Source organism: Opisthocomus hoazin, chromosome 4, assembly GCF_030867145.1.
Source record: "Opisthocomus hoazin isolate bOpiHoa1 chromosome 4, bOpiHoa1.hap1, whole genome shotgun sequence".
Taxonomy (NCBI): Eukaryota; Metazoa; Chordata; class Aves; order Opisthocomiformes; family Opisthocomidae; genus Opisthocomus; species Opisthocomus hoazin.
In genome coordinates, this window is record NC_134417.1 from 10,606,125 (window position 1) to 10,632,791 (window position 26,667).

The 26,667-nt window shown below is 41.5% G+C and overlaps 1 protein-coding gene across 8 annotated transcripts; it reads left to right on the forward strand.

Annotated features, from left to right (window-relative positions):
* Positions 1-2,190: 2,190 nt before the first annotated feature.
* MFF (mitochondrial fission factor) lies at positions 2,191-26,597 on the forward strand. 8 transcript variants are annotated; one of them, XM_075417907.1, is made up of 10 exons: positions 2,191-2,390; positions 6,740-6,957; positions 7,865-8,037; positions 8,919-9,007; positions 12,999-13,073; positions 16,635-16,793; positions 19,289-19,306; positions 22,509-22,571; positions 25,310-25,394; positions 25,756-26,597. In XM_075417907.1, the coding sequence occupies exons 2-10, from the start codon at positions 6,741-6,743 to the stop codon at positions 25,885-25,887; spliced, it is 1,011 nt and encodes a 336-aa protein (XP_075274022.1). In that variant the 5' UTR covers positions 2,191-2,390; position 6,740; the 3' UTR covers positions 25,888-26,597. The 8 variants fall into 8 exon arrangements, with proteins under 8 accessions (XP_075274022.1, XP_075274023.1, XP_075274024.1 ...); XM_075417912.1 differs by having other exon boundaries at positions 2,252-2,269; XM_075417908.1 differs by lacking the exon at positions 19,289-19,306.
* The last annotated feature ends 70 nt before the right edge of the window (positions 26,598-26,667 follow it).

Consider the following 26,667-nt stretch of genomic DNA (forward strand, 5'->3'; position numbering starts at 1 on the left):
GAGCATGGAGCTCTGCCTGGGGCCAGATGAGAAGAGCTTATGGGTCAGGATCAAAGGGAGGACAGGGACAGGTGACATTGTAGTGGGGGTCTCCTACAGGCCACCTGACCAGGAAGACTGAGCAGATGAGGCCCTCGGTAGACAGACAGGAGCAGCCTCACGTTCACAATTCCTGGCCTCATGGTGGACTTCAACCACTCCGATAATCTGTTGGAGGGACAACGTAGCAGGGCATAAGCAATCCGGGAGGTTCCTGGAATGCACTGGTGGTAACTTCCTTCTCCAAGTGATAGAGGAGCCAATGAGGAGAGGTGCTATGCTGGACCTTGTTCTTACCAACAAGGAGGGGCTGGTGGGGAATGTGAAGCTCAAGGGCAGCCTTGGCTGCAGTGGCCATGAAATGGTGGAGTTCAAGATCCTTAGGGCAGCGAGGGGGGCACACATCAAGCTCACTCCCCTGGACTTCAGGAGAGCAGACTTTGGCCTCTTCAGGGATCTGCTCGGCAGAGTACCACGGGATAAAAGTCAGGGAGAGAAGAGGGGCCCAAGAAAGCTGGTTAATATTCAGGGATCACACCCTCCAAGCTCAGGAGCAATGCATCCCAGCGAAGAGGAAACCAGGCAAAAACGCCAGGAGGCCTGCATGGATGAACAGGGAGTTCCTGGACATAGTCAGGCACAAAAAGGAAGCCTACAGAGGGTGGAAGCAAGGACGGGTAGCCTGGGAAGAATACAGAGAAATTATCTGAGCAACTTTTTATAATTTTTTTTTTATAGACTTTTTATAGATTTTTTTTTTGTAAGACTAAATCCCTATTGCTAGTTTATAAATCTAAGAGCCTGGAGATGTGGTGAAATGGAGGAGGATTCTCCTACAGAATGATGGGGATTGCCTGGTAAGGTGTGCTCAGGCCAACAATTTGTGTTCCAAGGCAGCCAAATGTAAGACCATACATCTGAATGCAAATAACGCTTTCTCATTGTTGCACAACTTTTATCTAGTAAGAGATCGTATTTCAGACCACTTGCCCCTGTAAAACAGTGCTGTTGTTATTTGTAAAGGGCTGAATTAGCAGGTTGCAGGCCTTGGATCAATATACGCTTCAGTACTTCTGACATCACTACTCACTGTGACCTTCAAAACATTACTGTGACCGTAAATCAAAACATAGGGAAAGCTCAGAGGCTACCTTCCTCTCTTTACAAAACAATCTGCTGTATGTAATAGCATTTTTCATTTTATTTTTCTGTATGGGATTGGAAAAGGGGTAAGTTACCCACACCACAAGGGAAGAGCTGCTATTAGGCAGCCTGTGCTGTGGGTGAGAGCCAGTTTGAGGAGGGGTCACCGAACGGGACCCTCAGAAGGGTGATGCCGACACAAGGAGCTGGTGCTCTGCCAGCCAGAATCGACGTGCTGGCTGGGTTAAAGTGGGACAGGAAACCCCATCTGCCGACGAATTTTATGCAGTGTTAACGGGGTGGTGATGGACAAGGAAAAGGCACTGCTTGGCAGGGCAGCCTCTGTGATGCTCGCCAGCCGTGAAGCCCGACTAGCAGCCGGGTTTTCTGAAGCCTGGCAGTTGCTGTCGAGTGGTAGCTGGGCAGCTCCCGACCTGTCAGGGAACGCGCCCTCAAGTGCCGGACCTTTCGTCCTCGCACGCGAGGGTGCCGCCGGGCTCGTCACACCCCCGGCCGGGCCTTCCACCCGCGGAGCACGGAGTTAGACCTTCGCGCTGCCGTACTACAGCGGCGCAGAGACGACGAGCGCTTCAGGCGCAGCTCTCCCGCTCGGCGGCCAACGCCTCAGGCAGGGCGGGCGCCGAGGGCCTGGCGCTGCGGGCCTGGCGCTGACCCCGCGGCTCCGCGGCCGGGCGGCGGAGGCCCAACAGCCCCGCGCCGAGCCGGCGCACGCTGAGGCGAGCGGCCTGCCCTCGGCGCACGCAGCGGGAAGCCGACGAGGGGCTCCGGGGCCGGGGTCAGCGGGGTCTCTCGGGCAGAGGCCCGCACCCCTAACAGCCCTCTTCCCGCTCCGCTCCCACCGGTGACCTTGCGCCGCGGCCTGGGGACACCGCCCAGCGCGCGTGCGCGGCGCCCGCCTTCCCTCACTAAACATGGCTGCCCTCCGGCTCCTCGCACCTGAGGCACCAGCGAGAGCCTTTTCCGCCCTCTTTCAGTCACATGACGCGCGGCTCCCCGGCCCGGCAGCCCTTACGGGAAGCCGATGGGGACAAGCGGGCCCGTCTTTGCGTCTCACCTGAGGAGCGGGGTGAGGGCGCGGCGCGCCGCTTAACCACCCCCGCCGGCGGGAGGCAGAGCGCGGGCGCGCAGCGCGGTACGGGCGGCCCGGGCAGGGCCGGGGCTCGCCGGCCGCCTTCCCGCCGCTCTGGGTGAGTACGGGCTACCGGGCCTGGCGGCGGCGCCTCCGCGCTGTGCCGGGGGGGGGTTAGCCTGTCCGCCCTCACAGCCGCCCGTCCCCTCAGCCTGTGTCGTCCTCCCAGCCCCGTCCCCCCCCGCCGCGGCCCCCGTGGCGCAGGGCCGTCTCCTGCCCCAGCCCGGCGCCTCCCCGCTTGCCTCGGCCTGCCGCTGCCTCCTCCCCCCCGGCCCCCCCTCGGGGCACCCCTGCGGCTCCCCGGCCGCTTCTGCCCGCCGCCCTCTCGGTGGCCGCCGCTTCCCTCCGGGGCCGGGTGCCGCTGCCCGGCGCTCCGTGTTCCCAGCGCCTCACTGGGAGCGTGTCGGCAGCGGGACCGGAGATGCGGCCCTGCGGGCACTGGCGACTGCCCGCTCCCCCTGCCCCGGGCTGCCCGTTCTCTGTGCCCGCCCCTGCCCCCCGGGCTGCCCGCCCCTGCCCGCTGCCCGCCCCGCCGGCGGGGCCCGGGGCCGAACGCGCTTGGTGCTGCCACAGCACGGCGAAGATTTTAGCGTGTCAGGGAAATCGTTGTCAGGCTGTGACAGTTTTTCTCCTCCTAACGTTTCCAATATTTCCTCTGTTAAGAAAAAAATAGGTGTTTTGCGTTAAAACCTCCACCTGGAGTGAAACAGACTTGAAAGAACGCAGCCTCTGATGTTTTGTATCCCATAGCCCTGCCCGTGTCTGACAGACACTGTTGTTCGCGCCGCCCGTGTGCTGAGGAGCGGAGGCGACGCAGCGTGGGAGCTCAGCGCGTGTAACTGTGGTGCAGAACAGCGGTCAGGGTTTAGCCGGCGCGCTGAGTCTCCACTCCCACAGACTTCCGTAGCGTCTGCTCCTGAATGCCTCTCTGATACCTGTTCTGACAGTTTTAGGGTCCTTTGGGTCTTGTGATACATTTCCTTAACTCCCCTTTAAGCCCTCCTCCGTTCACTTGTGAAAAGCTGTCCAGGCGCTTGCCAGGCTTTGTAGCTTCCAGGCACTTGAACAGAGTAGCTGTGAAGGAGCCGCATCAGGAACAAACTGTGCTGTAGCTGGAGGACCTGCAGTTCGTTTGGTGTAGGCTGTAAAACCTGCTTGGATCTGGGTGCTGGCACAGCTGTGCTGTCAATCAGTACTCATTTTCATACGTCTGGGATTAACTCGGACATCCACACTGTGCATAACATTCCCAGTTGCGGTACGGGTATGGCCAATGCCTGATTATTGCCAGAATGCTGACAAAGAGTCATCCTTCGGATTCATATGCATCGCTTCATCCCCTTCTCTTCTGTTACTGTTCGTGGTCAGGAGAGGGGGAAGGAGGTACCCCTGTGGCTTTCTGATTGCATGTAATTCATCCTATATAACTTCTCTTGCTCTGCCTTCCTTTATCCTCCTTTGGATTTTCTCCTTCTTTCCTCTGTTTCGTTAAATGCCACTGATGCTCATTTGTGCTTCAGCTGCTCTCTGTCCTTTATTTATCCTGTATGTGTAATTGTATTTTTATTGTCTCATCATTCTCAGACTTCTATTACCATGCCTCTTTAGAGCTACTTAATTCTGTAAATATCAGTTTTAAAATCCTCCTTCTCCCTGATTTATTATTAATGTCTTCTGTAAAATGCTTTGTGTAACAAGAACATTACAGAAAACGTAACTTTGATTTCTGTTCTCCTTAAATAGTTGGGGGTTTTGTTAAGAAGCCCTGTTTAAGTATTTAAAGTTTTCTGTTGCTGAAATCTCACCATTTCTTGTGTTGCTGTTCTCTTGTAAAAAGGGGTGAAAATTGAAATCACTTTGGCAGAAAATACAATTCTCAGTGACGCAAAGTAGATGAGAAGTAGGCAAGAACAGGAAGACCTTGAGGTATTATATCTATAGGTCCTTGGCAAGTAGAGCTAAACCCACACAGTGGTATTTAGTTTATAAATAGTTCATAAAGCATCTGTTCTAATGCTGTCCTTTTTTTGTGTGTGTTTTACCTTACAGCTGGAGAGCAGTTGTCACGCAGGCTTGTGTACAAAAGCAATGCCAAACTTTAGGGAAACTGTGGTGTGAACACTGCTGCAGTGGAGTGATAGATGATTGCGAAAATTCGAGCCGTACAGGCATTTCAAAATGAGAAAGCGAACAAGCAGTGAAACACCTTTTGCCAAGTCTTGTGAGCGATAACTATTCTTTAAGCTGCTGCCAGTAGATATTCTGGGTACTTTAAGTTCTTCTTAAAATTCGATCTCTTTGTTGACATTATGGTTTTTACCCCTGTCAATTTGGAAATGCTGTACTGGTCATAGACCGGTTTTGAAATGAAAAGCACATTTTGGAATGTGGAAATGTCAGAAGACTGTGTACTTTGTTCATGTCACTGGCAGATCTAGCCAATGTCTTGCAAGGGGGATGAATCTAGCTTGCAAGACCAAAGGGCAGAGACAGAAAACTGCAAAGTGAAATCTTAAGAATTCTGAAGTGACAGAGCTGCTTAAGCACCTCTTGAACTCCTGTAAAGGGTTTGTTTCTAGTTAAATGGGTTGTTACAGTTTCTTTCACTTAATACATGCGAACAGTAAGAATTAATATAGATGAATTAATTCTGCATCACTTCAGGTATTTCTTTTATAACTTTTTTTTTTTAAGTTTACATAATTAAACGGCCTCCTTGCCTTCTCCCTTTCCCCCCGTTCTCCTACTGTGCTGCAGTGAGACTGTGAGATGAATGAGATTCTTTCATTTGATCTGTGGTGATAGGAAGTCCTGAAAATAACACTGAGGATCCCAGGATGGATTGCCAAGTGGATCACATCTTGTATATACTAAATGAGTGCATTTAATATAGGGTTACCTAATCCAGATCCTTCTGTGTGCTTCTTTCTGTTGCCTGAAGGTTACTATTAGTTTGAGGTTTTATTGATAAATATGGAAAGTATTGCTTCTGTGTGATGGTGGGAGGAATGGCTTGGGGTCCGTCTCACCTGCCACGTAGGTGGTCTGCACTGAGGTGCCCTCTTTGCAAAGTTGTGCGTGTTCAGCTGATGGAAACACACACACAGCAGCAGATACAGCCTTGCTGCCAAAAACAGTAAAAGAATGTAGTTGCAGTTATAGTAGCAAAACCTGCCTTTTTGCCAGGGTAGATGACTTCATTTAGGGAACTATTTCAAGCAATACCACTAAAAGACTTCTTGCTGGAGTAAGCTGTGCTTCCCGTAGGTGAATTTGCCAGGATAACTATATTTGCATATTGTTTGTGTACATATGTGTATAGAAATATATATTTCTCTCAATCCTAACCCTAAAAATAACTGTGATCTCAGCCTGAGCTGTTGACAAGCCCCCCCAGCCATTGCCTGGATGAAAAGTTTCTCACAACTGAGTGTTCCTTGCAGCTCACGGTTTCCTCTGGGTGCCCCTTTCCAGCCCTGCTCTAACTGCAGCTCCAGGACGTGTCTCTCAGCAGGGACCGCTAGCCACTGCCCAGGTGAACAGCTGCTCTCAGCCATCCGAGCTCCATTTCCAGCCCACCCTCAAGTGCAGCTCTAGGATTTCTTCTTCTCCGAATCTTAAACCTAACCTCCAAAATCCTAGTTATCTTGGCCTTCATCTTCAGTATGGCTCCCAGTAATCGCCATGTTACCAAGTTTCTCACAGCCCAGTTTCTAGGAAATTCCCCCACTGCTTCATATGAAATTCCCCTCCTTTTCTAGGAAAATGTCTGTATCAAGTGTTGGCTAACCCTTGAAAATGTAGGTAAGGTCTTGTTCTCTCTCTGCCTATCTTGTGTCTGTTCTGCAAAAGTAAGTTTTTCATTTACAGAAAAATTCAGAAGTGAGAAGTTTACAGAATTGCTTGTGGTTGGGAATGGGTTATGAATATGCTAGGTTTTCAAGCCGATTTGACAGGCTGTTGATAAGGAACTTTGTGCTTGTAAGATTGAGTGTGGTCTGGGTGACTGACAGTGGGCAGAAGGCTGCTGCCCAAGCCGAGCCCTTTCTTTTGTTCCCCTGTGTTGGCATGCAGTTTTGTAAGACTTCATCCGTTTTCTCAAATACTGGTACACTGGTTCTATGTAAATACAGACCAATATTTCAGATTTCTTACCAATCCTGAATAGGTTTTCCTACCAATCCTGCCAATTCTGTTTGGTGTGTTGGTTGATTGGTTTGTTTTTCTGCCAGCCAGTGCAGCAATAGTACATTACATGCAGTATTTCTATGGTTTTGTTTCTCTAAATAAGTCTGTTCAGTTAGGATCATCTACCACTTGCCTATTAATCAGAACAAAGGGTTCTCTTTGTGCACTTTCTGCTGGTTTCCTAAATTGCTATTATAGCTTTTGGTTTTCTCTTGCCAGAATGAGTGGGGCTGCATTCCCATCTCCAGCTGCCGAGATGGCAGAAATTAATCGCCTTCAGTATGAAATGGAATATACCGAAGGAATCAGTCAGCGCATGAGAGTCCCAGAAAAACTCAAAGTAGCTCCTCAAAATGCTGACCTTGAGAAGGGTATCCAAGAAGGATTTCCAAATGCCAGTGTAACTATGCAGGTTCCAGAGCGGATTGTAGTGGCAGGTATGTCTGGATCTCAATAAAAGAAAAATAGGTGAAAATTTAAATTAGTTCCCCAAATTTCTGGATGGACAAAAGTAGATATTGATATGTTTTTGAAAGAAAACCCTGTAAAATGCATTCTGGTTTTCAAACAGTTACTGCTAATAAACTTAGGTAGGTTCTTAAACTCTGAAAATGTTTCGTGAATGGTTTTGGTATAGCTTGTAGTGGAGACAGTTAACGAATTAATTGTGAACAGAAGTTTAGTTGCTGACTTTTCATCTTACTAAACCATTTCTGGAGAAAAAAAAAAAATGTTTATTCATTTGCACCTGATTTTTCTTAATTAAGTATAACATAAAGTAGCTATAAGAAATTTTGGGGATGTGCTATATATTAGACATGCAAAATGTGTTTGATTATAATCAGAATGCTAATTATGCTAAGGATCTATTATTGGGTGGGCTCTATCAATACAGCTTGAATATCTATGGTCATGGGCTTTACAGTGACAGACCTGGAACTGCTGCAGGCCTTACAATTTGCAAAATGTGTGCCATGCATATATTTTATGCTTTGAAAGAGTGACATCTTCACATTCCCAGTCATCATATTCCTGGGCAAATATACCTTTAATAGGACTACGTCTTGAGATTAAAAATGCTCTCACTTGCAATAACAGTTGACGTTGCTCAGGATCATTGTTCTCAGAGAAACTGCTCAAATAAGTGTCAATTAATATGGTCTTTATGAGAGCTTTAACCATGGTTTTTAACGCACAAACACTGTTAAAGAAAGGTGTACTGAATTATTTGGCATAGTCGGAGGGAGGGGGGGGAGTACCTGACGTGATGTCTTCTTGAACTTTAGCATTGGCCCTCAGGCCTCAGAACAGCTTGCTTTCTATTGACAACTGATGTTCTTGCAGGTAATAGTGAAGACATTCCACTTTCCAGACCACCAGACCTTGATCTTCTTCAGTCTACTCCATTCAAACCACTGGCATTGAAAACTCCTCCCCGTGTTATTTCTCTTAGTGATCGACCGCTAGATTTTTTGGACCTAGAAAAACCTCCACAGCAGACACCTCAAAATGAAGAGGCTAGTACTTCTTTCGCGTTTTCCTTAGTTGAGAAGCATTCTACTAAAGAAAGTGAAATGACCAATGATTTCTCTGCTGTGGTGCAGATCTACTTGGTGCTCACATAAGTTGGGAGAATATAAACATATTTTTATTAGCACTGTAGTAGTTCTAATTATGACTTTGAAGTTCCATATTTAACTGGCAGATGGCTAGGTGTTGATGTGCTTAGTAAGCTTACACAGTACTTACAAAAATAAAGTCAAAATTGGAACTATTCAAAATACATTTAACAAAATAATCATTTTAATTGAAGAGAAAGCTGCAAGATTTTTTTAAATTTGCAGGTTATCAGAAAACAAGCTAAGATTCCTTTAACGTGTGTAGTTAACCTTTGGAATTCGTTGCCAGATGATATAACACCACATAGAATTAGTGAATTTTAACAAAACTCTGAAGACCAACTTCAAAGAGTGGTATAACACTGGCATTCCGGATGGATGGTGTGTAATTGACATCTTAAAAACTGAAAAATATTTATTAAGCAGCATATTCTATAGACTCATAAAATACAGTAGAAATATATTTATCTCTGGTGATAGAAAGTAATATTAAATGTAATATTGCATTCTTACATATTCAAGATTCTGTTTGGTCATACTTTTGCCATCAGATCATATGGATAGATAATGACAGGATTGCAATAAGTTTGGTCCTTGGTTTTACATGTACCAGCATCAGATCCTGCCACCAGTTATTTTCCTCCTAATCACCGTAAAACCCATGAAAACATGCCTTTATATCTTAGGGCAGATCTGACTTGCAAATCTCCAAGGCAAGCTACTAAGTGTCTGCTGGAGCTCCCTGTCTCTTATCTCCCTGTTTCTCCCCTTTTACGCAGGTCCGCTCAGTGGGAAGGCTGAAGAGAGAACGTTCCATGAGCGAAAACGCCACTCGACAGAATGGCCAGCTGGCCCGAAATGATTCCATGTGAGTAGAGCAACAGGGTGCAGGGACACAACTACAGCTTTGTTACATATTTCATTTGTTCCTTATCTGCTTGTTATTTGTTTTTTCCAACAAATACTTTGGGTGTTGTGGCAAGCACAGAAGTTTAAATATTATAAGGCCAGCATTTTTCTTAATTTCTATACTTCTTGTGTAGCGAGGTGACGCATTTGTGAAGTATTTTCTCACAGTGGATGGGTGGGAGTGTTTGTGGGCTTACAATTGGTTTCACCAGTTATTGTGAATTCAGGAGATTTTTCAGTTTCTGAGCTGGTAGAATCCCCCCCCCCCCCCCCCCCCAAATTTTCAGGAAATTGAGTTGTTTGTGCAGGAAAATGTTCCTGGCTCTCACTGTTGATATTATGTAGTGGTTTTCGTTCATGGAAAAAGGAATATGTGTATTTCTCATGAATATAAGAATAAGTCATTTTTATTTGGCGTCAATGTACTTCATGCATTGGAATCTGTGAGTACATGTCTTAATCTTTTGAGACCAAAATGGCAAGTGGCATTTAGAATTGGAAACTTCGTTTCTTGATACCACCTGAGGTAGCAATTCTTATGGTGCTTACTGGAGACATACAGGTCTGTATATTTTTATTATAGTCTTTGGTTAATCATGGTCTATTCTGAGTGACAATATCTTTACACCTGGTAATAACTGTTTTTGAAATGTAACACTTAAAACTCATATATAAAAGATTCCTAATACAGCTACCATAAAGAACACTTTCCCTTGCTGAAAGGATCTTAGATTTAAGACCTAAAAGATGGGATTCATCTGTCCCGATGTAGACTGTATAGCACTATTGCTAAGTCACCGTAAACTTAATTTTCAGTAACTAGAGGGAAATAAGTGCATGACCTACTTAGGGTCTACCTATTTTTAGTCTAAAAGAGATCAAGTGAATTATGTCCTAGAAATGTCTGTTTTCTACTATTTACAGCAGGGGCACTGGGAGGTACTATATGTACTAAATATCTGTCTACCTGTTACTTAGTCTAAAACTGGTGAAACCTACTCTGATGCATGCTCCAGACATGTTATAATTCTGCTTCTCTTCCTCCAGATCTTCGAGGTAATATTGTTGCATATCTTCCTCTTCTAATTTACTCAGGCTTGTGGTTCATACAAGCTTATAGATTGCACATGTCTACTCAAGGCTGCTGAGTGGTATATATTCACTGAGCTGGCAAAACCAGATTCAGATCCATAAGCTCCTGATCAGCTCGGGCTCCAAATGTTCTAGCAGCCTACTAAGTCTCCAAGTTCCCTGTGGTATCGGTCATCTGGTTATGTCCTGTTGGACTGGTCATACTAGAATTTCACTGCGGAAATGGCCTTCACTTGCCTATCTGATAGCTTGCACGTGATGCGTGCTGGAATAGATGGTCTTCATGTGATGGAAGCAGCTTGTGAAAAAGTTTACCCCTTTGAGGTTACCAGCTCTGCTCTGCCAGTCGCTGATGTATTGGACTTAAAGGAAAAACAGATAGTATATGAATTCTTGTGATTTCTTGAAATCACTTTATCCTTGCTCCCCGGGTTAGTTTAGTCTTCTGAAAGTCGTGGGCTGTGTCTGCCCAGCCAGCCATCTGAGGAACTGGCAAGATCAGCTCTTGACTGGATGTATCAAGTTGCTGTCAGATTTCTCACATATATTTGGAGTTATTGAATCCAAAAATCATAAATTTGTGAAACTCACCTGTGTGCTTTGCTGTCACTTAGTAGCTATATATAGAATTACTGGTTTAAAATGGTCTGAGTATTATTTGCTGTCACAGTTTATTAATCTACTAGCAGTCCTTCAGAGGCTTAGCAATACAATACAAAATTGAAAAAGGATATGATCAGTGAACATACAACTGGTAGCTTGTGTGACTCCATTTATCATTTACAAAAGCCAGAGAATTATGACAGATCTGGAGATTAGTTTTCCTCTCTTGATGCCCATGCTAGGACCTGCATAATGTCTGTCAAAGAAATCAAACTTCCAATGCCAAGCAGTTTCCATTATGAGTGTCGTTTAGGAAAATTATAGAAACTTTAGATTGATCCAGGATCTCTTCCCCTTTGTTTGTGTGAAAAATAACAGCTAGCTAGTATTGAGCCTGATGTATCTGTGCTCTCTGCTGCCCATGTGGAAGAATCTATCTTTCTTCACTGCCGCATTCCACACTTGCTGACCTGCAGATAACATATTTTGGTAGAACTTCATTTGTCTGGTGTCCTCTCAAGTACTTGTTTTCTTATGACAGAAGTTATGCTGTGTCTAATGTGTAGATCATCTGCTTTGAAATCATTGAGGTTCCTAGAAATTGCTTTTTTTTCTGTCATCAGTGCTTCTTCTGACTCAGTGTTATCCAAAAAAAAGAAACCGCTTTGAACATGCTGTGGTGTTCTCAGTGATGCTGAGTCTGGCATTTCTCCCTCATACAGATTTTGTCAGTCTCCAGGTGGAGAATGTGACTGTGTACCTGGCTAACTCAGGAGAATGTTATGTGAATTCGGATTCCGAAAACACTATGTTAAAGGTGCAGCTTGTATGGCTCTCACAAATGCAGGGAAGCCAAGTCTCTTGTTCTTGGTGAAAAAGGTATCTCTTGGCTTTTGTCTCCTCACAATTTAGGCCCACAGGACATACACTGTAAACTGCAAAAAAAATATTGCAAGTTTCAGGCAAATAAAATCACAAGTAGCAAATCTGCAAATGAAATTGATAGTGTGGCATTCTGTTTTCACTATGGTCGCTACTTAGAGAAGCTACCCTTGGGAAAGTGTTATTGTGTAGCTCAAAATAGGCAATACAAGCAAACAAACCTGCTTGATGTAAACTATGCTGCCTCAGATGGTACTGGGTATCACCTAGCTCGTAGACTGCTGTTTCTATTAGAGGTTCGTGATAAATGTGATGCGCATCTTCTAAGTCTACCTTCCTTGTTGATAAATTAGACCATTTAAGTAGATAAATTCTACTACAAATGTGTTCTTTGCACTACAGAAAACGTAATTGTACACCTGTTACCTCATTTATATCACACTGAATTTTTTTTACGATCTAGAAGTACTATTTTTCCAGTGGTACAAAACCAGAAGAAACCAGCTGCTCCTAAAGTTCTTATTTTCAGTGTTGTTGGCTGAAAGAAATAATCTTTGTTCTACTTACTGTACTGATACATTGCTGCTTTGTCCAACCTGGCTTGACTTTTAAGTTCAATATCATGTTCTGAGTAGTTTACTTCTGCAGCAACAAATACTGTGATGCTCAAACTAGACAAAGATCAGCTCTTTATTCCTGTGCTTGTGGTAGTCTGGTTCACATCTTCAAACAGGAAAGAGAGTCCGTGTTTTACTTCAAATATTTAATTCCTATTTTAAAAAATGCTCTTTTTTCTTTTTATTTAAGTGCTTGTTTCTCTTACCCCTTGATTCAGCTTCCTGGTAGACATGATAGTCTACCTGGATGCTGTGATGAGGACCCCGTTGAAAAGGCACATGGAGCACTGCCTTTTAAAACCTTTGTTTTCTAAACAGGACTATAATACTCAAATTTTAATCTGGGACACTGTTGTTCTCCTTGGACAAAATGTTCAGATGTACTGCGCAAAATTCCAGTGCTTGACCTACAAAGTGACAAAATTAAACATTCTGGAACAGATTGCCAGGTGGAAGCAAAAGAATTCGCTGGGCTTCCTAAGACAGCGTTGTCTACATGGTACAAGTAGTTGTTTCTTTTCTGTGGTTTTTCTCTTCTTGTCATCCAGTCGCATGCAGAGTCAGTTCTGAGAATTTCTAGGGACTTGGGTTTCACTAAAGACGGTGACTCTCATACGTTTTTAAAAAAACTGAGACTAACAAGTAGGCACCTGCTTGTACAATAACTATCTATCTGCATAGCAATAATGGCAGCTCTCTTAAATCACAATCCCTCTATAAGGATGCTTACTTAAGAGACTACAATTATTATTCAAGGTGGCACAGATCAGATACTGTCTCAAGAAATAAAATGCCACGGTTCCAGTCACCTCTTTCGACTAAGGATTGCACGTAAGCCTAAATGTTACCTGGTGTATGAAAATCAAGAGTATGTTTAATGATGTAGCTCTCTGCAATACTAATTTGCTGACTAAGTAGCTGTAGTCTAGAATATAAGATACGAAACAGCCTTTGCTACACTGAATGTGTGGTTTCTAATTTTGCTTCAGGGTTTCTCAAACTTTGCCAAATTGTTTCCCTGTGTAAAGAACACAGGGAAAAATACCTGGTGGCAAAATGAAAGGGACAGTGTCAACAAAGAACTGATTTTTAAAGAAAAATTAAATTTGAAAATAGCTTTAGTTTGTTTGATTCTTTGGTTTTTGCCTGTTTTTGAATAGCTGGAGAAATAAAGCTTTTTGTTGGCCATTGCCAGCCGATGTTGAATGCAAGGATTCCACTTCTGCATCAGAAGTCAACAAACCACGAAAAGTGCATGGAAAAAGAGACAGTGTTCAATTTTTTTTTTCTGCTCCAGCCTCTCCCTTAGAGAAACATATCTCTCTAGAGAGTTCAGTTTCACAGTTTGAGAAATTCTGTTCTTCATGCAATTTGTGGGGCAAAAGGTAATGGTGTGCACATCTTTAATGAGAATACAGTCTGTCTGTGTGGTTGAAATTAAAGTAACCTTGATTAGTTAAATCCGTTTACCTCTCATTTGATACTTCCAGAACTGTAAGTCAGAGAAATATCTGAAATAAACCCTGTGTACATCACAAATGTTTTGAGAAGGTTTAGGGCAGATTACTGCTAAGCTAAAAACTCTGTGTATAGTGCAATGTTACTATGCTCTTTCATAGTGATTTCTGCAATTCCATGTTGTTTGTTTTGGTTCCAAACTCTGGATTGACTGGTGTTTGTAACCAGGGAGTGCTAAAGTAAGTGCCTGGAGCTGTTTATAAGAATTCTTTTCAGAACTCTGAAACAAATTTATATCTAGGACTAAGACCATTTAAGTACAAATGGAGGAGAGCAGGAGGGATACCCACAACATCTAATGATAAGTAGTCCTACCAAATGTTACGGATTTTTCCTGATGTTAGAGATTTTTTTTCCTTATGTCATCTTGGCTTATTTGTATATCAGATATTTGCTTCATAATATTTATTCTCCATGGTCTCTGACATAGTCTAAAGACTACCACATGTTTACAGGACGATAATTTTGAATCCTGAAAAAGGAGGATAGAAGAAAAATTTGGCTGCTTATGCCTGTCCTGTCCCCCCCATATTCTTTAATCCTGACATTTGAGCCCTTCATAGAATTATTCTCACTTTCAGACAGAAAGGAAGGAAGAGGTCTCTCTCTAACTATGCACTGTAGAAGGATATTAAAATTACCAATAGCCTTTATGGAGAAAATTTGAGTAATTTCCTGCAGCTGTACAGTTTAGCTCATAACCAGGAGCAAATAGATTTAAATAATCTCTTAAATAATTAAATCATTTAAGAAACTACATATTCTCTTAAATAAGAATTAAATAATATCTTAAAATGAATGAAACAATCTCTTGAAACTGCCTTTTCTTACAAGCCACCTATAAAGCAATGAGCATAAGGTAGTCCAGGGACTAGACCACAGGGTTAGGAATTACCTAGTTCTGAAGCCCAGCTTCGTTTTTCCTTATTATACACACTTTCCATTTAATCAATACATGCAGCTTTCTTCTAGAGAATTTTGTGTAGTTTTAGTTAAATAGTTTGGTGGGATTATTTTTTTTTCAGTACCTACAGGAGATTCTGTATGCAAATAACATTACTGTGTATTTACAATAATACCATTCTGGACAACCGGAATTCCACAATATCTTTTAGTTTGCAATGTATCTAAATACTTTTTGTTACCTTTTTTTAAGCTGTCTTTCAGCTCATTCTGTAAGTCTCTGAAGTGATGAACAGGAAAAATCACTTTTAATACAAAACATACTGGGACTTTAAGCCTTCAGCTCTTCCCTCATTTCCCTCAAGCCAGCAAATCCACAAAGGAGTAGAAATTCTCATAAATTCACTTTAGTAGCAGTATTTCCAAACTTGCCCCTGCTTCTTGATACTTTTCTTGTGAATATTGGTATTTCCAATGCAATTCAAGAGTAAAATGTGTGGACGTGACCACTACCATTGATTGCAAAGGAGAATTCATCATAAACATAAAAGAAAGATGGATCCTACCAGTCTTGGAGAATGATAAAAGCTGTAAAGGAGCGAAGTAGATGTTTATTGATGTCTCCTTCTCTGTTTTACTTTCTCTTGTCCAAATGTACTCTACAGCAGCATGGAAAGATATTTGCACTTTAGGTAATAAGTAATGACCGGTCTCAGGCCAGCCACTGCTGTCTTTGCATGTCTTTTGAGGCACAGGATGGCTGAACTTTTCTGTGGGTGAAGTGACATCCATGAAACGTGCTTTAAATCTGTCTTTTCAATTGAATTTTCTTTCTGACTCATTTTTTGGGTCTTGGTGTCAGCTAGTCGCACAGCAACTCTATTCAAAATAAGAATATCCATAGAATTATGAGCTATTTAGAGATTACCCAAATATCAAACCAGCTTCCAAGCACTCAGCCACTAATGCTTTTCTTAACTTCTTAAAAATGCCAAAAGCGGGAAGATTGGCATTTGAACTCCAGAAACTGTTGGAGCAAAGTGCAGGTGGTAAGAGCAAAGGAAATGTGTTGAATTATGGATACTACTCTTGGAATAAAAAATATCCCAACATTTAAAGGGTACAGTGACTTGCACTTTGTTTTGCATTTATGTTAATATTTATGATTAACACAAGTTACTTCCTATTAAAAAAGATCTCACCTTTAATTGAAGTATCCTGATTTAAAAACAAAAAAAAAAAATCTTGATGTGTGAGGGATAATGTGGATAAAGTTAGGTTGAATGTAAAGAAACACAAGGAAATCAAAGGCAGTTTATCGAAACTAATTTCTCTTTGATAGAGATGAGGTTTGTATAATCCAAATGGTCATGTTTGAATTTCAGTCCTGTGTATTTTAAATATTATTTTTGCATTATAGTAAAAAACTCAGATCATGTAATTTGTTGTCACTGGGATATGAATTCTGTGCTTTTTTTTAATTTCTTGCAGTTACCTTTAAACTTTGTTCGCGTGCAAATCAAAATACTATCTCGATCTTTAGTTACAGCTTGAAGAAAAATGAGATTCTGCATATTGAAAAAGGCTTGTGTTTTGAAAGTGATTGTGGATAGGGCTTTTTTAAAAGGCCAGTGTTTGTAAAAACACATGCCTCATTGATGTCTGTGAGGACTTAAATACTGTCTTCAACAGGTACAGATTTAGCTGGACAAGGACTTTCTAAACCTAACTTGTATAACAGATCAAACTGTGTCCTTGGATTATTACTTGTGTTTCTGAAGAACATGTATAAATGTAGCTCGTGATGCCTACACTACTAGGATTTGGGAGTGTTAGTTATAGTGGTGGGAGAAGGGTAAACCAAAAGCAAGCAATAAGCATTTTGAAATGGGGTCTGTCTGAAAAGCTTTTTTTTAATTTAAAATCTGACTATAGTATTTCTCTCTTCATTTACTATGCTTGTACGAACAGTGTGACACCATCACTGCAACAGGCTCGTGTCTGTCCTCCCAATATGTTACCCGAAGACGGAACTAATCTTTACTCTGCTCGTGGCATTTTGTCGTTTATCCAGTCTTCCACTCGTAGGGCTTACCAGCAGGTCTTGGATGTGCTGGATGAAAACCGCAGGTGATTGGTTGTCACTGATTCTGCCAGCTTTTGCTGCCCTTTTTTTTTTTTTCTTTTCTCTTTTTTTAGTGGAATTTGGTTTCTGTTTATGAAATAATGAGGTGAAATTATTTGCTTTTGCTTTCCTTTGCTTTCACTATTCATAAGCAATTTAATTGTCCAAAATTCACATTTCGGAATGCTTCTGTTTCAGTCCAATACATCATTGTCTTGGTGTCCTTCCGAATAAAAATCAAAATAGGAAGTGTTAGCCTGTGACTGCAAGGGATTTTGCTGTTCCCAGATTGCCAGTGTTTAATGCAATTATCACTTGACCCTGAGCCTGCAAATTTAGTAGCCTTGTCTTCTGCTTTTCTGTTGGTGAGCAATGGTGCAAATCAATAAGATTGGGTTGATGTTGTCATAAAGCATTAAAATAAATGTGCAGAAACAGGATAGAATATTATACAAAGCATTGCAGGCACTTCTTTTGATAACATGTCCAGGCTTCTTTATACTGAGAATAGTTATCTCTGGTCACACATGACTGATGGTGACTGCTTTGCTGGGTGTTGAGGGCGAGAAAGGCAGTGTGAGCTGAGAAGCTGGTTGCTCCTCTGATTAATGCTGTCTCTGTTTTTATGGATAAGATGATACTTTGAGAGGTGATGAGCCAATACGAGCCTCGTGGCAATCGGTCACCATCCCTGGAGGTATTTAAAAGGCGTGCAGACGTGACACTTAGAGGCATGGTCTGGTGGTGGACTTGGCAGTGTTAAGCTTACGGTTGGACTTTATCATCTTAAGGGTCTCTTCCAACCTAAATGATTCTATGATTTCCTTTTTTCAGTGGAGTTTCGCCCACTTGATGTATCCTTGGGCTGTTTTGATTTGGCACTTCTAAGCGTGACAAGAATGGCATGTTTAACACTACAGAAACATTTATAAAGACTAATAATGGCAAGGTTAATTTACCAAAAGCAATTTTCATTTCAACAGTACGCTAGCACAGAGGTTCAGGTAAAAGTTGCACATGGTTATCTCTAGCGTAGAGCTAGCCAAGACCTGTAGGGCTTGCCAAGAGGTCAAATTAGAGGAGGTAACTGGCAGGAACGTTGGGAGGAGCTGCTTGTTCCTCCTGCAGCCCTTCGGTGTGGTCTCTGCTAGGAAGTTCTTTGAAATTTGCTGTCTGCCTGTGGTTGCTAATATCCCAGTAGCACTCTTGATATTTTATAGTGTGAAGTGAAATGAGTTGCTTTCCAGTTGTCTTGGTAATAAAATGTGACTATCAAGCCAATCTTATTGTGAATGCTTGTGGGTTTGCAGTCACTTTTCAGACTGGCACCTCCTGTGGCTCACCATGTTTGCTGACCTGACAGTATATAAATGCCCATATTAACATTCCTGAATTGTCTAGAGCTCCAGTCTTGCTGGCCTTTATGTTCTTAACCTGGGACTTAAAAAAAAAAAAAAAAAAAAAAAAAAAAAAAAAAAAATTAGCTGCATAGTTCCCCTTGAAATTCTCGAAGCTTGATGCTTAACCCTGACTTTGAAATTTCAGGCTGTAGCTGTCAAAATTTTGATGCCTGTCAAAAAATTAACAAAAAATTAGATGGAATTTCAAGTTTGTTTTGGTTTACAAAATAAAAGCTCCCAGATAAGGAGGAATTCTACTGTCTGTGAATAATAGCACTTGCAGATACTGTGCCAAGAGTACTTGTTAAAATACAGACTAAATTCTAGCCCTTTCCCCAGTCTGCAGTGGAGCTACCAGGTTTTATTCCTGGTTTCCATTAGGCATATTCTTGCCCATGTTTTCCTGGATTCTGGAAAACAAACACATATGCATACATACACTTTCAACTTACTTCAATTATCAGAAAATTTCTGGGTTCCGAATACTTCAAAAGCTGCATTACTCTTCCTCGTTTGGGTTAATTTTTAGGTGTTCTTACTAACCTTCCTAGAAGAAATGGGAAACCTGTTTCTAGTCACCTATGAACAAGTAGGTGCCAAAAAAATGAACTTTTCAATAAGGTGAAAGTGTATTCTTTGTAGCTGGGTGTATAGATACCTACTGTTACTCTACAGCTGGCGTAGGAATGTGAACTTTGGATGATCCACTTGCATGGTTGCAAAATATTGTTCATTTTAAATTGCTCCAAACCTGCACTCTGTTCTTTTGCTCTGTGTAATGTGCTTTCTGTCTGAAAACCTTATCTAATGTAACATTTTATGCTTGATTCTAGAAGAGATCTTTTAAAGTGAACAAGATCTGACTATGTTACTCACTGGAAATATTTTTAACTTGTTTCATGGATTGCCTTTTTTTTTTTTTTTTTTCCAAAATATGTTCCAATCTACTAAAACTGCTAACGGTAGGTGCCGACTGTACTGATGCAGATAAGAAATTATGCCTAGTTTGGCTGGCACTGCTCGCATAATAGGTTACTTAAATGGGCAACAAATTAATGATCACTGTTTACACTGTCTTTTTACTCTTGCATTTCCTTCAGCTTGGACAAGGCCAATAGGTCAGTTTTGTTTTCCAGTTCTAAGCATTTTTCTGTTTCATTTTCTGTCAAGTGACTGTTGGGCCTATACCTACCTTTTAAAGACTTATCTTTTATGCTCTAGGCAACAAAAAATGCCCTACATTTAAGGAGATTTTAGTGATGTCTGAAACGCAGGGGAAAAAGGCAATTTCGTATCTGAATAGAGTTGTGCTGAAATCTGTACTTTATCTGAACTGTTCTTCATTTCTTGAGTCAACACCTTTTTATATAATGAGAAAAAAGTGTGGAAATTTATTACTATCTCCTTCCTTCAGGATAGCCCTTTCTAAAAAGTCACTATTCTTAAATGCCAGGCTTCACCTACACAATCATATCCTGAGGTGTTATGAGCTCAATTTTTATATCGAGCAAGTTAATGATGTTGTTCGCCGTAGAAATAAAGTGGGATGTGAGTTACGACCATCAAAGAGGGCTACAGATGGCTTTGGATTAGGGTAATATAGTTCAGAAGAAAATTAAGTGGGTCTGCAAATGTGAAGGAGCCTGGGAAAAACAGTAGCCTATTGCTTTGCTGAAGTAACCATCTGCAGCACTGAGACAAGCGAGGAGAGCAGTTTCATCCAGTCACTGGTTCTTTGATGCACCAGTCCATTCTGTACTTTAGCAGCTGAGCTTCTTACCCAGTTCATGTCCAGAACATGCCTGTAAAGTCCTAGTGCTCATACTTACGGCCTTTCTGAGATTTCCAGAAAGATTTAGAGTACAGCGAGAGGCGAGCATAGCTGCTACCTCCGCTGAATGCAGCGAATGTGCCAGCCTCAGTCCCCTGGGCGCACGCACAGAATGATAGAAGTTGGACTCGGGTACCCAGGCTCTCCACACCTTGTTGTTTTCTGCCCAGACCATGTGTTTATAATTGCATCATTGCTGTGGTATTTCCATCGCATGCTCTGCTCTAAGCAGAGGAAGACAGACCAGATTCGTTTGGTCATTGCCTTACTGCCTGTTTCCCCACTGTTATTAAATTGTATTACTCTGCGTTCCCTTCACATTTCAGGCTGCTGCTGTATTTGCAGAGAAATAGTAAAGTGTTGAGTATACATGGCCTGGAAGTTATGGATTCTTCTGATCACGTGCTAATGTTTAGGATGGAATTGACAGAAGTAGCAAGAAAATTCAACATTTTAACGTAGTCTTACTCAGTTTTTTAAAGAAGGCCATGTGTTTAATAGCTTGACTATGTTATACTTCTGCATTCTGTATTTACCAACAAACTTGCTGCTGATTTTCGGGTAAGGTGATCTCAGTTATGAGGCCACTGTGATCTATATAATGAATTCTTTTGTTGATATGTAAAACCAAGCAAGTTAAAAGTGTGGGAGAGGCAGGGGACCTTTTGGGTCCATGTGTAGAGACACAGAAAGTGAACTGCAAAGAAAAGGAAGAAATCGTGTGCAGTTTTTTAACAGCCTGGCTGTGTTGGGAAGTGGGATTAAAGACTTGTCTTTAAGTTCCTGATTTGCACAGATCCCAGAGTGCTCTGGTTTTGTTCCTTGCTGCAGCTCTCTGCTACCTCCAAGCCTGTGGCTTTCAGTTAGTGTTGGTTAGTTCTACAACAGCTGTAAAACTTTGCCACAAAATACTACAGAGGCCAAGGGTTTAGAGAGCTTTTGAGACCTATTGTTCTCATTACCCAAAATCTAAATGGTGTCCTGTGTCAGGTGGTGTGGGAAATGCCTGCTGGCTACTGACAAGCTGGCATTCACATGTCTGCCAATGACGGGTGATTTATGTTTGCAGAGAAATTCTGTGACCTGTTCCGTAGCTCCTCTTTGCTGCATTTCTTATGCTTTCTCAAAGTATTCAGCTCTAGCATGTCAGACAAGACTTTAGGCTAGCTGAATTATTTCTCTGATTGAAAAATAGGAATACCTTTTGATAACTTTCTGCAAGACCTCATGCATTTAGGTAAGAATATTCTTTTATTGTGTGTATTGGGAATGGGAGTTTGTGTTTTGTAAAACACATCATCCTGGCTTACCTTATGTGCTAGATAGAAAAACATTGTGGTATGCACTTAGAGTAGGACCTAGTCCCAGTAAGTATCGTATGGGGATAGCAGAATTTGCTAGGGCTCCTAGATCCTGATCCTTTTAAATGAAACTAGTGGTTGTGACGTTTTTGCATGGTTCTTGCTCATTTTCAGGCCAGGCCACAGTGTTCTCCCAGCCACCTCGGCACCAAGCCTTTGCCTTCTGCATGTACCTGCTGTAAAGATCTTTATACCTAGATGTTCTTTGTCTCTAATTTTGTAGCCTGGAGTATACATGGGTAAAGTGCACGGTTGCTCCTGTTGGCTTTGGAAAAATGGAAGACACTTTAAAAAGATTTCAGGCTCTTGAACAGTTTGTTACCCATCATAGATGTGGAACACTAATGCCTCGTTACCACAGGGACTGAAAACACATAGTACCGGCTTTGTCAGAAGGTAGTGCTGGTATTCACATCTTCTGTAAATTGGGACACAGTAACTTCTTATTGCAAAGTTAAGGTATATTCTATAGTTGCAGCAACTTAAAAAGCTCCACCTTTTCCTCTCTGCCTAGAAAGAAAAGAAAGAGCAACACTTACAAGGATGTTTATACCTTCTACTTGAAGCTTTTAGTCACTTCTTCCTGGAGACACCAACCTCTTTAGGCTGTTTAAGGGCTGTTTAGGCTACTAGCCCAGGTTTTCTGAATTACATCTAGCATAGATGAATAGCGAAAAGACAAAACTCCCCTTTCCCTAGAGGGAGGAGAGGATGATTAAAAAGGTTTTTATAAGTATGTGTAGATACTTTTTTCTTTTTCACGTTGTTGTTGGGGTTTTATTTTGGGAGGGAAATTTTTTAAACCTGAAGTTTCCCAAGATTATTTTATAAGGCTGATAACCTCTGCCCAAATCTCTATTCCAACAGTTTGTCTTCTGTAAATGAAGCTATATCATCAAAAATTTGCCTAAATGTTTTCTCTGCATAAACATTCAGTGTTGATTAAATTTGAATAAGAGAAATCTGAAAGTGCAATTTACAATGAGAGATATTATATTGTATTGAAACATTCTACAATATAAGTGGAAGTATTTGGATGTTCCTTTGTTCTGTGTGGTTTACCTCTTATCTCTGTTTGTCGTTTCCTGTTTCTGTCTTGTCCCTTCTACCTACAAAACTCTGCTGTAGGCCAGTGTTACGTGGTGGGTCAGCTGCTACCACTTCCTCTAACCCTCATCATGACAACACCAGGTAAAGAGTATTTTTTTGTTAGTCATGATCCACAAATTTAGATTCTAAGATTCAGACTTCTGTTTCCCCATTTCTAGTGTCCTTATTTTAAAACACAGTGCTCGTTTCTGTCCTCACTCAACTCTGGAGATACTTCAGGCCTTGATTCCTTACCTATCCAAGTCACCTGCAAAGAGCTCGCTTCTCTAATAGTTACAATGTGCTGCAGAATTCTGACTCAGAGTAGTGTGTGAGGGAAGGCTCTTAAATTACATTAGCAGTATACTTCAAGTATTTTCTGTATACTAGTGAGTTTTATGGTTTTATTGCTAGAGAGTCTGGGCTTGCATCACCTTATTTTTTCCAGGTGTTCTCAGTACCATGCCTGTGATTGTTAGTTGTAGCTGGATGCCTTTTCACTGCCATTATCTTGGTGGATTGACATCATTTCAGTGGAATTGGATAAAAGATTGACATGTAATTTCATGGTCAGGATGAAGGAAGAAAGAAAAAAAAAAGTCCCTTACAGATCTGTTGTTCCTGTTTGCCACTACAATTCTGTGTTTTCATGGAAACGGAAATTATGTTTGTGCTTAAGTAGACACTGGATTCAAGCAGATGATTCTTCTCCAACTCAGGAATTCAGTTTTTGTAACAGTCCAAGAGATGGTTTCAAGGGATTTATTGCTGATAACCCTCTCTATTTAATACCTGGAGTGGTTTGGAAGTTGGTAGAGTAGCAGTAATACACTGTGACTTTATGTTAAATTTATGTGACCTGGGAGGGAAGTGTGCCCATCTCACTGAAATGATGAGCCTCTCTGCTTTTCACAAGAGGTGGTGAGGCACAACTATCCTCTGGACCTGCAGGGATTTTCTGATTTTTTTACCATCTACTACAAGTTAAAAAATGGTTACAAAAAGACCTGCCTCAGAAATCTCTCTGGCTCTAAGAGGACCTGTAGTAGTAAGGAAAATTTGATTTATTTGTTTGTATGTGTAAAGCTTTGGGCTTTTTTAACAGTAGAGATGTTCAAATTGTTTTATAAATACCTCAGGTTTATTTTAAAATAATTTTGCTGGGCTAGCAATGTGAGCTTCGCAGCACTGAGGAAATAAAAAAAAAAAAAACCACAAACCCACAAGTTTGTCTTTTTAATACTGCCCAAACTGAAAGAAACAGAAGTAGTAAATAGCATTAATTGTAGTTGAGTGAATGTTTGAAGTCTTCTTGAATAAAAAAAAATAGTAAAGGCCTTAATGAGAAAATTTTTTCTATCAGGAGTTGCTAAAACCTTTTTTTTTTTTAGGTCCCAAAACTGTGTTTTCAAAACAGCTGTGACTCTGTTGACAGGCAATTGCTTATTTGACTGTTCCCTTACTAAAAGCTAGTTTTATCCTGATCTCACCTGGAGAAGGTTTCTCTCTCCCTGTACACCCTTCAACTGAAAAAAAACCGCAGATCAAAATGTAGTCAACTTCCTACCTTTTGTGCAGTGTTGCTCAAGGATCTTACTGTTATCAAAGTCCAGGATGATGCAGGTCTCATCTTGAAACAGGGGTTCTTATTTTAAAACAATGTATTAATGAACAAGGATAGAGGGAAACTTCGGACAAGTTGTTTGTTGGGGTGGGGCTGAATCTTGCCTGAGCTCAGGGCATTCTGTAGGCGTTTGCTGAACATGGTAAAAGAACCTGCACTGCAAAAGTAATATCTGCACTTGAGTGCATGCGGCAGGCTGCAGGAATTCTGCTCGTATTCACGTTAGTCAAAGTTGACCAGTAACTCTTATTAAATTCTAAACATTCTTTTAGGTGTATTTTGTTGTGAATTTGGTACCCTTGACATTATTTTGGTCAATTTCCTAAGCTGTTTGCAGCAGTTGCTCGTACGTCCTAATGAGAAAGGCAGTCAAGGGCACCTAACACTGGAAACAGAGGTTTTAAGGTGGGAAAGGAGAAACTCGGTGGTGGGCTGCAGCATCAGGAACTGCTTTTACCTGTTAGTTGTTGGAAAAGAATCTGATGAAGAGGTAGCATTTGGATGATCAAAACACATACTTTACGTAGACTTTCTGTAACTTCCCAACTGATAATAAATGTGCCGTGTTTCATTAACTTGCCCTGGAGTTAGAGTAACACTTTCTCTGAATCACTCCATTAAAAAAACTGAGAGGTGCTCTAGGAACAAACTTTTTAATGCATATGAAGTTCAGCAAGTAGTGGCACCACACTAGACCCTATTTGCAAGGCGCTCTGCCTAAAATACTGAGATTAATGTGACTGAAATCATCAATCTCAGTAGGTGTCCACTTGGGATACTTAAGTAGGTACTGAGCACAAGTCACCCAATTGCTTCCAGGTCTTTGGTTATTTCTAATCTGTTGCCAGGTCTCTTGCAACTTTGGCATTTTAGTTCAGGCAATTTTCAGGTTTCATTAATCAGTTAAATAACTGGCAACAGTCTTTTGAGAGACCAAGTGACACCAAGAAGTCTGTCTGCGTGGAGAATCTTCAAAAATATTGAAGTGTGGAGAGCAATAAACCCAGATTCAGTCAAGCCCTTGCCCCCTTCCTGTGTGTCTGTGCTCCGTTCAGTTAGTTTCATATTGAAATAGACAACTCTGTAAAAGCTGGAAAAAAGTTTTATAATTCTTCTGTCACCACCAAAAAATACATCTGCTAGAATGTTGATAAAATATGGTACTTGCTACTCTTTGCATGGATGAGACAGCTAAGCTATCTCCCTTATTTGATAGATATGGTCTTTCCAACTTGGATACGACGCTTGAGGGAACACCAGATGACATGACAGTTGTAGATGCTGCCTCTTTAAGAAGACAGGTATGTAAAGCATAGTAGTCGATAATATTAAGAAAAAGCTGTAGTGGTAAAATGGGGAGCAGGCTTTCTGTGTGGCTGCAAAGGTGTCCGTAACAGATCTGGTGAGAGATCCTCTCTGTACCCCTGCTGGGCTGCCCTCACGTGTCCTGTATCGTTCGGGGAATCTGTAGAGTCCAACTCCATTTCTGTTCCTACTTACTAGGGACAGCAAGATCTGATCGCTAGCAATTGAAGACAAAGTCAAATTATCAAGTATGTGCAATCGGTCTCTGTGAGATACTAATTTTACACAGCTACTCAGAAGCTTCTAGGAAGTCTGACAACTTTTAACAAAGTATTAAAACCCTTTCTTTCTTTTTAGATAATCAAACTTAATCGCCGTCTACAACTTCTGGAAGAAGAAAACAAAGAGCGTGCCAAGAGGGAAATGATCATGTATTCAATTACTGTAGCTTTCTGGCTACTCAACAGCTGGCTTTGGTTTCGGCGCTAGACGCGGCTCTTGGAAAGATTTAATAGTTGAAAACACAAACGATTTGCAAAACTCTTTGTTTCTGTTTCTGAATTGTAGGCTGTTTTATAATCCATACACTGGAAACTTCCACCACAGATCCAGGCTATAGAATTGCAGTGTTGAAGGGACACCTTGTTGTTCAGTTACAATGTATTTCATAGCATTGCATTGCGAATCCTTGCAGTCTCCTCCTGTGCATGCTTCAGTGTAAACGTGGATCAGCCGATGCGAAGTTTGCTTCCTGCGATGTAAGGACAGTGACCTACAGGAACAACCACTGGATGTTTTGTGGTGGTGGGAAGAGAACAAATGGAATGTGTTGGGGAAAAAATATCAAAACAGAGGAATAAAAAGTAGTTTTTTATTGTTCTGTCGTTAGATGCAATTAAACATGATTGCACTAGTTTTCCTTTAGTCCGAGTAGTTTGAGGTGTGCCGTATTCAAGGAGTGTGTCCTGTTTCCTGAGTATGTTCCTTGTTTAAGCACATGTTCAGGTCAAATAGTAAAAGGAATTCCTTCTTAACATGCAGATTGTCCAGAGGTGTGTAATATGGTTTTTTTAGCTTTCATTTTGCAGATTTTTTTTCTATAAAACACATTTTTAAGCAAGTCAGTCTGTAAGTGATCAAAAGACTATGGAGTACAAGATACTGATGTAGTATATTTAATAAAACTCTCTCAGAAAAAAATCAAATCGTTGTTTAATGTTATTTCAAGAAAATTGAGTTGAGGGTTCATCTACACTACCAGTCTTCGAA

Coding starts and splice junctions, on each gene's coding strand:
- MFF (XM_075417907.1), top strand. CDS start 6,741: ATGAGTGGGGCTGCATTCCCATCTCCAGCTGCCGAGATGGCAGAAATT. Junction 6,958..7,864: donor AGAGCGGATTGTAGTGGCAG/GTATGTCTGGAT, acceptor ATGTTCTTGCAG/GTAATAGTGAAGACATTCCA. Junction 13,074..16,634: donor CTTTCGACTAAGGATTGCAC/GTAAGCCTAAAT, acceptor TTGTACGAACAG/TGTGACACCATCACTGCAAC.